This window comes from Trachypithecus francoisi, unplaced genomic scaffold (genome assembly GCF_009764315.1).
Source record: "Trachypithecus francoisi isolate TF-2019V2 unplaced genomic scaffold, Tfra_2.0 Lachesis_group2, whole genome shotgun sequence".
NCBI classification, from domain to species: domain Eukaryota; kingdom Metazoa; phylum Chordata; class Mammalia; order Primates; family Cercopithecidae; genus Trachypithecus; species Trachypithecus francoisi.
This window is the reverse complement of record NW_022681465.1, coordinates 16,778,627-16,791,329: the sequence shown is the minus strand read 5'-3', so window position 1 is coordinate 16,791,329 and position 12,703 is coordinate 16,778,627. Positions and strand designations below refer to the sequence as shown.

At 44.3% G+C, this 12,703-nt stretch overlaps 1 protein-coding gene across 1 annotated transcript in view; it reads left to right on the top strand.

Annotated features, from left to right (window-relative positions):
* Window positions 1–12,703, top strand: part of MYO10 (myosin X) — a 274,244-nt gene that overhangs the window by 221,402 nt on the left and 40,139 nt on the right. The window contains exons 20-21 of the mRNA XM_033178828.1: window positions 6,573–6,697; window positions 6,796–6,910. Of these exons, the coding sequence (XP_033034719.1) occupies window positions 6,573–6,697; window positions 6,796–6,910 (240 nt within the window). The remainder of the gene's footprint in view (window positions 1–6,572; window positions 6,698–6,795; window positions 6,911–12,703) is intronic.

Genomic DNA, 12,703 nt, shown 5'->3' with positions numbered 1-12,703 from the left:
CCGCCCATCTCAGCCTCCCAAAGTGCTAGGATTACAGGCTTGAGCCACCGCGCCCGGCCTAACAAAAATTTTTAACAGCTTTTTTGAGATATGGTTCTTATGTCGTGTAATTGCCTTATTTAAAATGTACAATTCCGTGAGTTTAAACATTTTTTACAGCTATGTGCAGCCATCACCAGAGTCAATTTCAGAACATTTTCATCACCTCAAAAAGAAACCCCCAGGCTGGGTGCAGTGGCTCATGCCTGTAATCCCAGCACTTTGGGAGGTTGGAGGCAGGCGGATTACTTGAGGTTGGGAGTTCAAGACCAGCCTAACATGGAGAAACCTCATCTCTACTAAAAATACAAAATTAGCCAGGTGTGATGACACATGCCTGTAATCCCAGCTACTCAGGAGGCTGAGGCAGGAGAATGGCTTGAAACCAGGAGGCAGAGGTTGTGGCGAGCCAAGATTGCACCGTTGCATTCCAGTCTGGGCAACAAGAGCGAAACTCTGTCTCAGGAAACAACAAACAAAAACAAAAACAAAAAAACAAAAAAAAAACCTTGCCTTTTAGTCACCCAGTTTCCTGTGTCCCTGTCCCCATGCAACTACCAGAATCAACTTCCTGTTTATATAGGTTTTCCTGTTTCAGACGTCGTCAGTATGAATGGAATCATGTAATGTGTGTCTTTTGTAACTGTGACCGGTTTTTCCCTTAGCATAATGTCGTCAAGGCTCATCCATCTTGTTGTATGTGTCAAGACTTCATTCCCTTATATGGCAGGTTAATGTTGCATTGATACATGCATTTTATATACATGATAATGATATATGCCAAATCTGTTTTCTCCATTCATTCGCTCCTGGACATTGGGCAGACTGTTTCCACTTAAAAGTCATCCCCCTAACCCGCGTGCAGCATCTACTCAGCCTTTCCTGCTTCACCCTGTTCCATGCAGGACCTCCAGAAGTCTCCATCTGCTTGTTTCTGTAAAAAATGCTATTTTCAGGCTGGGCGTGGTGGCTCACGCCTGTAATCGCAGCACTTTGGGAGGCCAAGGTGGGTGGATCACAAGGTCAGGAGATGGAGACCATCCCGGCTAACACAGTGAAACCCCATCTCTACTAAAAATACAAAAAAAAAGTGAGCCAGGCATGGTGGCGGGCGCCTGTAGTCCCAGCTACTCAGGAGGCTGAGGCAGGAGAATGGCATGAACCCGGGAGGCGGAGCTTGCAGTGATCAGAGATCTCGCCACTGCACTCCAGCCTGGGCGACAGAGCGAGACTCCGTCTTAAAAAAAAAAAGTTACTTTAAAATTTCTTCAAAGATAAAATCCTACAGAAAATTTCCCATGACGTATGTGACTGTTTCCTTCTTTTAGTGCAGTCTTTTTTCTTTCCCGTTTTTTTCTGAGCTAGATCCCTCCCACCTGCGACCTCCTCTCAGTAACAACCTAGCTTGTATCTATTTCTCTTCCTCATTGTGCAAACATCATAGAGTGTACTCCCCCAAACCTAGATGGGGTAGCCTACGACACTCCTAGCAATATGGTGTGGCCCATTGTTTCTAGGCTGCAATCCTGTACAGCATGTTACTGTACAAGACTATGGGCAGCTGTACCACCGCGTTAACTATCTGTATCTAAACATACCTACACATAGAAAAGGCGCAATAAAAATACGGTGTTACAGTTTGGGTGCCGTGGCTCACGCCTGTAATCCCAGCACTTTGGGAGGCCAAGGTGGGCAGATCTCCTGAGGTCAGAAGTTTGAGACTAACCTGGCCAACATGGTGAAACTCTGTCTTTATTAAAAATACCGAAACTAGCCAGGTGTGGTGGTGGACGCCTTTGATCCCAGCTACTCGGGAGGCTGAGGCATGAGAATTGCTTGGACCCAGGAGGCGGAGGTTGCAGTAAGCTGAATCGTACCACTGAACTCCAGCCTGGGTGACAGGACGAGACCCTGTCTCAAAAAAAAAATAAATAAATAAATACACCGTTTCAATCTTACGGCACCATCGCCATATCTGTAGTCTGTCATTGACTGAAACATCATTATGTGGTACATACTACATTTATATGCATATATATAGCTAGAGCAGGGATGTTTGGAGAGGAGTGGTCTTTATCTTTTTTTAAAAGAAAGATTCTTTCTAGCTTGTTTTTCTCACTCAGTAATACCTTATGAATGGCCCTAGATTCAGTAGGTATGTCTTGAATTTGATCTTTTCTTCTTTTTGTCCAATTGCCCTATTTTGTTCTTTTAAAATTTTTTTTTTTTTTTGAGATGGGGTCTCGCTCTGTCGCCCAGGCTGGAGTGCAGTGGCCGGATCTTAGCTCACTGCAAGCTCCGCCTCCCAGGTTTACGCCATTCTCCTGCTTCAGCCTCCCGAGTAGCTGGGACTACAGGTGCCCGCCACCTCGCCCGGCTGGTTTTTTGTATTTTTTTTAATGTAGAGACGGGGTTTCACCGTGTTAGCCAGGATGGTCTCGATCTCCTGACCTCGTGATCCGCCCGTCTTGGCCTCCCAAAGTGCTGGGATTACAGGCTTGAGCCACCTCGCCCGGCAAAAATTTTTTTAAATTTATTTTTGTCGTGTACTGATGGGGTGGGGTGTGGGTGTATGAGGTATTTTGATACAGGCATATGATGCATAGTAATCACATGAGGGTAAGTGGGGTATCCACCCTCTCAAGCATTTATCCTTTGTGTTACAAACAATCCGGCTATACTTTTAGTTATTTTGAAATATACAATTAAATTGTTATTGGCTGTAGTCACCCTGTTGTGCCATCAGATATTAAATATTCATTCTTTCTAACTGTTTTTTGTACCCAGTAACTATTGCCACACCCCACTACAATTTTTTTTTTTTTGAGGCGGAGTCTCGCTCTGTCGCCCAGGCTGGAGTGCAGTGGTGTGATCTTGGCTCACTGCAAGCTCCGCTTCCTGGGTTCACACCATTCTACCGCCTCAGCCTCCTGAGTACCTGGGACTACAGGTGCCTGTCACCATGCCCGGCTAATTTTTTTGTATTTTTTAGTAGAGACGGGGTTTCACCGTGTTAGCCAGGATGGTCTCGATCTCCTGACCTCGTGATCCTCCCATCTTGGCCTCCCAAAGTGCTGGGATTACAGGTGTGAGCCACCTTGCCCGGCCGGTCTTATTTTTTTAATGGCTGCATGACGTTTTTATAACGTGCGTGGTATCAGAATATACCCAGCCGCCGCCCGTTTGGGGATGGTCTTGCTCCTAATGTTGTTACTGCCACCAAGGGGATCCTTACACAGCACAGGTCTGACCCTGTTTGTCTCTACTGTGAGCCTCTAGTGACTCCTTGTGACTCCTTATCTTGAATACAAGAACCATGCATCCATCTTCCACCCAGGTCCTTCCCGCCTTCCTCTGTTCCATCCCATCCTGTTGACTGAACCTGCCAGGTTCCTCTTGGCTTTTCTTCCTGTTTTTTTTTTTTTTTTCCTGCGGAAAATTCCCCTTCCCTCCAGCATTTTAAGAGTCCAAGCTCTAGTTCAAATCTGTGCACTTCCCATGCCCCCTCAGTATTTTTCTCTCTCCTATATTCTCAAGGAACTTAATTTTAGTCTTCAATTATAGTTTGATATTAGGCTTTCTGCTGTATAAGTACTAATGTACCTGTCCACCCTCCTAAATGGCAGGGTCCTTGGAAACAAAACACAGCTTCCACCTTTTTAAAAAAAAATCTTCCCCGATCATGAATTACAAAACCTTGCACATAGTAGGTGTTCAGTAAATATTCAGTAAACGGTTCAAGGGACTGTAATTGCCCTGAGTTAGAGGCTGTTTCTTCCAAACTCCAACCTATTTGTTGCCATCAAGACTTCCCTGTTGGTACACTGCAGGCAGTCTTTGTCAGAGTGAGCTCAGGTTCTGGAAAACTGGTTACCAGTGGAGACAGCGTAATAGTGAAGTTTTGAAAGGCGAAATGCCTTTAAGTTGTGCCTTGTCCAGTCTCCAGCTGTGTCATCTTTGAACATTGAATTCACCAGAAAAGGAAATTGCAGCTGAAAAGAGAACCACCAATGGAAATCCAGGTCTACCCCCCTCGTGATCACAGGGTGGGTTGCCTAGGGCGACAATCAGCCTATAGATCCCCCTCCCCTGATTAAGTTACTAGGAAGGGGCAGAGTCACTCAATGGGAGCCTGGAACTTGCAACAGCTCCTGACTCCCTCCCTCCCCTCCCTGGGCTGTGTCAAATCCTACAACCACACCACACTAATTAGCCCGAGAATGGAAGGGGTTGTCATGGTGACTGGGCACTTTTTAAAGCGCAGGAATGGTGTTCATTATTGTTCCATGTCTTTAGCTGTGGGGAAAAGGTCAGTGTGGCCGTTGTTTTCCATATGAATTTTGGCCCAAGAGCCAAACTGAAGGTGCAATGCCCCTCGGAGAGGCAGGAAGATGGTGAGTGTGGGTGAACTTTTTGGATGGGGAGGCCCTTTTGGTGTAATATCTTCAGTTTTAATAACTCAAGTGCCGGACTGGGGAATTGTATGGACTTTGTTCAGTAGAGACTGGGAGAAAAGAGGGGGTCAGGAACAGTGAAAGCCTGAGATAGAGATATTTTGGATGAGAGTCTTTTGAGCCTCAAGTGATTAAATATTAAATTTAGAAGGCTTCTCTGGTAGTATAAATTTAACAAAGTTGAGTAAGTCTGATACTTTATTCGATGTTCCTTTTATATTTGCTCTGTACTAGTCTTTGTAGATTGGTGCTGGTTAGATTATATTCCCAAATAAATCTCACAGAAGCGTTGTAACCAAATGCCTTCAGAACAGTCAGCCACCCCCGAGCCCGCATTTTTAAATCCAGAGAGATGGCGTAAGAGTCACCAAGGGTAATTTTGTTTTCATATTTTTATGCTTTTCTTACTTTTCTATGGATAATTTAATCAAGACTAAAAACAGAGAACCACAGTTCTTTGGACGTTTGCCGTAATTTGCTGGCTGCACTTGGTTGGAATACTGCTAAGTAAAGACAATTTGACCACAGTGTTTGTAGAAAAAACTAAACGTGAGAGAAGTCAGCCCACTAGGGCTGGTGGCAGCTATTCCATCAAAAGCTGTGAGGGACAGTTGCAAAGCATTCTTTACATTTATTTTTTTGCCAATTTTGAAAGCTTGCAGAATAACATGGCTTTATGCCTAATTTTGTGTTAATGACTGCATTGTTAAAGGTCACAAATTAAGCCACTTTGCATTCTTGTTAAGCCACTTTGCATTCTTGTATTTTTTAACAGTTAGGTCCTATAGCACTATTTTTTTGTCATTGTATTCACAGTTGTGTGGGATAACAACAGGCAGCTTAATTAAAGGGAGCGTGAGTGGGTGGACTAAAAAAAACAAACCACTGTCCCCCGAGTTCCTAAATGGCCCACTTTTTTGCTTTCCCCTGAAAACCTATTGTCCTGGCCCCAGTGCAGGTTTGTTTGGCAGCTGAGCAAATAAGAAAACACATTTCAGAACATTAAGTCTTGGTCTGATTTCATCTCTCTTTAATTTGTATGTTCTCGGGCTTACTTATTTAGTGATCAGAGTATGGAGCTCTCAGTGAATAAGTATTTGACTAGAATTTGAGCAAAGTCAAACTCTGTTTTCACTCCTGTGTCTTCTCCACTGGCTAGCATAGTCGTCTCCGCTTCTGCACCCCCACCCCCGCCCCCACCCCACCTGCCGCAGTGTGGGTGTCCACCCCTCACCGAGTCTGAGTCCCTGTGTTCTTAGTTACAAAATGCCTTTGAAATCAAATTTAAAAAGTAAAATAAAGTGACATTTGTATGACACTTTAGAATCTTTGGGGAAGAAATAGATTTTAAAGTGGTGATACATTTATGATATTTGTGATACAACCAGAAATGTGAACATGGATATTAATATAAAGGAATTACTGATATCTTTTAGGATACGATAATAGTGTTATATTAACACATGACATATAGTAGAATCTTTGCAAATGAGATGATGTGAAGTTTGGGATTTTCTTTTTTTTTCTTTTTTTTTGTTTTTGTTTTTATTTTTTGAGACAACTCTGTCCCCAGGCTGGAGTGCAGTGGCATCATCTCGGCTCACTGCAACCTCCGCCTCCTGGGTTCAAGTGATTCTTCTGCCTCAGCCTCTCGGTAGCTGGGACTACAGGCGTGCACCACCATGCCTGGCTAATTATTGTATTTTTAGTAGAGACAGAGTTTCACCATACCGGCCAGGCTGGTCTCGGACTCCTGACCTCATGATCTGCCCACCTCGGCCTCCCAAAGTGCTGGGATTACAGGCGTGAGCCACCGCGCCTGGCCGGGATTTTCTTAAACATAAGGGGAGGGAGGAAGTAGCTTGTGGATGGGGCAGGATTGGCAGAGGTTGATGGTTGTTAAAGCGAGGTGTTGGTTCCACTGGGGTTCCTGTGCTAGTATGTGTTTCTGTATAGGTTCAAGACTCTTATGTGTGTTTTGAAGCAGGGGTAAACCAATGATGGAGGTAGCTTTATTAAGTCTGCCTTATCTAATTGCATTTTTTCTAATGGTATCCCATCTATTTTTGCATGGTTTAGATGCCAGACCAGTTTGACCAGGCAGTTGTGCTGAACCAGCTGCGGTACTCAGGGATGCTGGAGACTGTGAGAATCCGCAAAGCTGGCTATGCGGTCCGAAGACCCTTTCAGGACTTTTACAAAAGGCAAGAGGGAGCTGAATTGGATTCTCTTTCTTTTCAGAGGGATTAGAGAAAACTGGGAACCATCGCAGAAGGTGACCCTGTGTGTCTTTACGTTGCAGGTATAAAGTGCTGATGAGGAATCTGGCTCTGCCTGAGGACGTCCGAGGGAAGTGTACGAGCCTGCTGCAGCTCTACGATGCCTCCAATAGCGAGTGGCAGCTGGGGAAGACGAAGGTACGTTGCGGAAAAAGAGCAGCTCCCGACGAATCCCCGACAGATCTCGGGGTGATGCTCACGGGGTTTAGGGCTCTGTGACACTGCTACACAATTGCTCTTTCACATTAGGAGGATACTCCTGTTGTCATGCCTACCGTAACATTTTGTCTCCCGAACAGTTACTATTTTATTTGAAGTCCTTGACTTGTCAGGGATTCTGTTTTATTAGAGAACGCATTGAAACATCTCATCCTAATTGTTTGTGTGTGTGTATATTTGTTCAGGCAGTCAACAAATGTTGGCAGACAAGCAGCAGTGCTTTGGAAGTATGAGGCAGCCCCCAGTGTCTAAGAAGCGATACCCCAGACCCTTCTAACTTTCTCTAATTCAAATATTGGCTTTTATCTCTGCAACCAGAGCAGCGACGGAGCAAGAGATCAGTAGCCAGTCTGAAATCCTTTCGGTTGTCAAAAACTCAGTCCAGAAAGCGAAAAGGAAAATCTGCTTTTGAAGATGCCGTTGGGGCAGAGGCTCCTTAACCCCCTTTTCCAGATAGGAGCAGAGTAGTGGGCAGTCTGGCCTGAACATAAAATATTGGTCATAAAATTTGTTGTATGACTTCTTCTTTCTGGATCAGGGAACTGCCAAGAACCTTGTTTGGCTTCCACTGTCATTCCCCACCCACCTCCAATGACTTGTCACATGGGAGAGACAGCAATGTGACTCGACACAGAAATGCAGGCAGCTGAGGACACATGTGTCCTCGAAGAACGAATCCTCATTTCCGATCCTTCTGCCCTTACACACAGCAGTGCAATGTCAGAAATATTTTAAAGCTTCCACTCGTAGTATGCTATTTTTAATTTAGGAGTTTCTTTGCTTTATAAAAAGAGGAAAGGAAAGAGGGAGAAAGCGGGGAGAGACAGACGTATGTCTTGCGGTTTGACCGATGTGAGATTGATGACAAGTACTTAGGCATCACCTCCTGGCCATTCAGCAAGGGAAAGTCATGATGGACCGACCTCCCTGCTCTAGGGGAATGTTTTACTGGTGTGGGGGATTTAAGATACAAACACAAAATAGGATAGAGATGGCATGCAGAGATAATCACATGAGCTAGCTATTGCTCTGTAATACATTACTGCAAACTTTGTGGCTTTAACAACACACATTGATTATCTCATAGTATCTAAGGGTCTGAGCTGGGTCCTCGGATTAGGGTCCCCCAAGCCTGCATTCCCTGTATCTTGTGGCTTTGTTCCTTTCTGGACCTCAGGGCGTCTTCCAGGCTCACTTGGTCATTGGCAAAATTCATTTTCCTGTGTTTTTGTAGGACTGAAGTCCCTGTTTTCTTTCTAGTGGTTGGCTGGGAACCACTCGCAGCTCCTAGAAGCCCCCAGAGTTCCTTGCCACATGGCCTCTCACGACATGGCAGCTCAGTTCTTTCAGACCAGCAGGACAGCCCCATGCTCCAGCTTAGGACAGAGTGTTATATGATGTAATGTTTTCACGGAAGTGACATCCCATCACCTTTGCTGCGGTCTACTGGCTAGAAGCAAGTCCCAGATTGCACCCTCACTCAGGAAGATTAAAGAGGGGTGTAACCCACTGGGAGGGTGTGCTCCCCACAGGTGATAGGTCTGTCTGCCTAGAATCTTACTCTCCATTCCTTCTGTAGCCAACTCATCTTTAGGTCTTAGCTTTGATGTAGACTTCGAAAGGACTCCTTTTTGGACATTCCTCAGTGTACCCTACAGCTGGGGTAAGCCCCCTCCTCTGTTGTCCCAGGTCATCCTCTTCTTAGCCCTGATGTAGACTTCATATGCTGTCCTGCTGTCTTGCTGTTGGCTTCTGTGCGATCACCCAGTAGAGCATGTGGAGCTGATTGTTCATTTTACACAGTGCTGAGCTTAATCAGTGTCTATGAAGTGCTGAAAAAGTGTAAGAGATGACACAGGATGTCATACATTTATTTACTTAGGAAAACTTTCTGAAGAAAACGGCTCAAGTGGAGCTCTTGGCAGTGCAATATAATAATCTGCTCTGATTTTGTTTAATCAAAAGGAAATTGCAGGCCAGGCACAGTGGCTCACGCTTGTAACTCCAGCACTTTGGGAGGCTGAGGCAGAAGGATCGCTTGAGCCCAGGAGTCTGAGACCAGCCTGGAAAACATAGTGAGACCTTTTCTCTACTAAAATTCAGAAAAATTAGCCAGGCGTGGTGGCATGTGCCTATAGTCCCAGCTACTCGCGTGGCTAGGGTGCGAAGATTGGTAGAACCCAGGAGGTCAAGACTGCAGTGAGCCCTGATCATGCCACTGCACTCCAGCCTGGGCCACAGAGTGAGACCTTGTCTCAAAAACAAAAAGAAATTGCATTCTCTATAAACGAGTCACCTCACTGCCTTATACAGTGGAGTGACATTAGAGATCATTAAAACTCACCCTAGCCATTAACAATCTCTTCTGGGCTCCAAGTACTAATTCAACTTCACTTCATTATGAAAATCAGGCCCAAGGCAGGCTTTGGACATAGTGTAGCATAGGGGACGCAGAGACATGGGCGTTGTCCTCAGTTTGCTATGTTGGGAGATATGATACTCACACACAGTGGATGAATTAAATCATGCAGTACAATCTTTTTAAAGGAGCAAGAAAACAGCTTCTTCAGGAGAGAGATCCCTATGGATTGAAATGATCAAGGAAGTATTCAAGAAGTTTTTAAAGAGGAGTTCAGTTTTAATCGGTGAAAAGTTGGGAGTAGAAGTTGGATGGAAGTGTATTTTTCCATAGATACATTAGGAAGTAAATGTAAACATCAAAGGATTTGAATTGTGCCCTCTTGATAGCTTTGATCTTGACCAGTATTTGATTTACGTGTTGGAGAGCAGGTGTTTTGGTGTGTTGCTGTCAGAAGGTCTTTGTATTTAAAGCCTCAAACCTCTAATGAACTTCTGGTCTTCTGGTAAAGGAATGTCTGCCATACACAACAGGCGAGTGTGACCAGTGTCGAAGGCAGCGAATTAGACGTGGCCCCATGTCTGAACTGGCTGGCTTATCTAAAACATGTTTGTTCTTGTAAGGCAAGCATTCTTACCTAGAGGACTGGGGAAGCATTACTGGGAATCGAGGTGGCCTGTCGGATTCTCCATGGCACAGCCCGTGGGGAGGAGATTGCAGTTTATCTCCCTGCTGAACAGCTGCGTTTATGGTTCCTGAGGTGGGCAGTTGGTCCCTCTCCTTCCTGGTTTTGGTTTTTCTCACGGCCTCAAGGATTCCTTAAGACTCAAGACTTTTACTTTTCTGACCCTCTGGACTTCAGTGTCAGACTTTTCTTCTTCAGTTCTATGTCAGTGAGGCCTGCGGGAGGTGTTTTTATAAAGACAGTGTACTGGAATAACCTACAGGATCTTAAGCTACCTAAGAAGATAAAGGTGAAAAAGAGCCACGTGAAAGGGTTCCTGTTGGATATTGAGTCAAGTTCAGCCAAGCAGTGCCTGAGTGGGCACTGCCCTTTGCTCAGCTGCGTTGGTGCCTGCTTTGATGCCATATTCCCAGTCAGTAGGTTGTGCCAACTTGGTCTTGGCTGAGTCCTGGGAACATAGCAAGGTGACACAAGGGCTCACATAAACACTTTCTGTGCTAGTCTGTTCTCACACTGCTAATAAAGACATAACTGAGACTGGGTCATTTATTAAAAAAAGAGGTTTGATGGACTCACAGTTCCACATGGCTGGGGAGGCCTCATGATCATGGCCGAAGATGAAGGAAGAGTAAAGGCACATCCTACATGGCAGCAGGCAAGAGAGCGTGTGCAGTGCAACTCCCCTTTTTAAAACCATCAGATCTCGTGAGACTTACTATCATGAGGACAGCATGGGAAAGACCCACCCCCATGATCCAATTACCTCCCACCAGGTCCCTCCCATGACACATGGGAATTATGGGAGCTACAATTCAAGATGAGATTTGAGTGGGGACACAGCCAAACCTGTCACTTTCCTTCTGTCATTGTCTAAATTCAGGGTTCATGTTCTTCATGAAACTGACAGGTCCCTAAAAGCATTTTCTCCATTTGTTTGCCCTTTAGGTTGGTGAAGGAGAATGTAAATAAAGATGCGGAAGAATAATTTAATAGGCAGGGAAGGAAAGCTGTCTTTTTAAAAAATCTATTTATATATTTATTTTGAGAGCTGTCTTTTTAATGGACTGAAAACTAAAGCAAGTGTTTGTCTGATTCTGATTCTAACCAAGACATTTCTTTTGACTTCCAATGGTGGAGAAGACCTTTGTTCCTTCATAAAGGTTTCCACTTGTTCGTGTCATCGCTGTGTGGCTCATGAGAACTGACACTTTTGTCTTTCGTCACCACCACCCCCTTCCCCAAGGTTTGGCTATTACTTTTCCTTTTAAGCACTCCTAAGAGCAAAATCATTAGAGTAAGTTATATAATACCAAACAAAAATCTCAAAGAGAAGTTGAAATACTTCCTTAAAGTCCAGTCTTGATGAAAACTGCTTTTGCTACATGGTTTTGATATGTACAGGGAATTCTGTATTTCTGAACATCTTTAATGATGATCACATCCAACAAACTTGACAATTGTAGCTTCTGCACCAACAGAATATATATATACACACACATATTCTCATATATATGAGTATGTTTTATGTGTATATATGTGTATATGAGTATATGTGTATATATGAGTATGTATGTGTGTGTGTGTATATGTATGTGTGTGTATATATGTATATATGTCGCTTTTTTTGAGACAGAGTCTCACTCTGTTGCTCAGGCTGGAGTGCAGCGGCACAGTCTTGGCTCACTGCAACCTCCGCCCCCCAGGTTCAAGCTATTCTTCTGCCTCAGCCTCCCAAGTAGTTGGGATTACAGGCACCTGCCACCACGCCTGGCTGAGTTTTTGTATTTTTAGTAAAGGCAGGATTTCCCCGTGTTGACTAGGCTGGTCTCCAACTCCTGACCTCAGGTGAACCACCTGCCTCGGCCTCCCAAAGTGCTGGGATTACTGGGGTCAGCCACTGCGCCCGGCTAACAGAACATATTAATCGTATTATAAGAAGAGGATTGTATGGAGAGCTTTCCTAGGAGAATGATTTGTGATGGAGTTTTACCCAGAGCAGGAATAGGTACGGCTGTGAGTCACAAGGTGCTAGGACTCTTTATTTGCTTTTTTGCCCAAATGTCACGGAGGACACAGAGCAGAGACCCTGGAAAAATGTGCCATTGGGAGAACATGATGCACCAGTTTAGGCCAGAATGACTCATGGAAGTATAAAGTAAAAAATTGTGGAGACACCAAACTGCATCTGTGTGGACTGTTAACAAACATGAAAATGTTTGATACTGGTTGTTTTAGGGAGTCATTCAAAATTTCTTATGCATGTGTTACATCTGAAATGGCAAAATTAAAAGCTACTTTATCAAGAGAAGGTCCTGATATTTTCATATCTTTTCAAAAACTAGGAATTCTGATACAAAGTGCCAATTACCTGACACACGTGTTTGATAAGCAGAGGATGAAAGTGTCCATTCTCAGAAATAGGCAAGCAAACAGCTCCAATTTATTTAGTCCCGGGTCTGCTGTGCTTGTGATAGCCAAACTGAGATGTAGCTGAAATAATTCAGTTCTCATTTTAAACTCAGTTTTCAGAATTATGTTCTTAACGTCAATATTTTGAGTGCATTTAAGTTTTTGAAGCCAAGATACTCTGATTGTAATCACATGGCTGGCATAAAGAGAGGATTTCCACATGAAAGCAAAATAACGTTTTAGAAATTTCCTGGCTTTC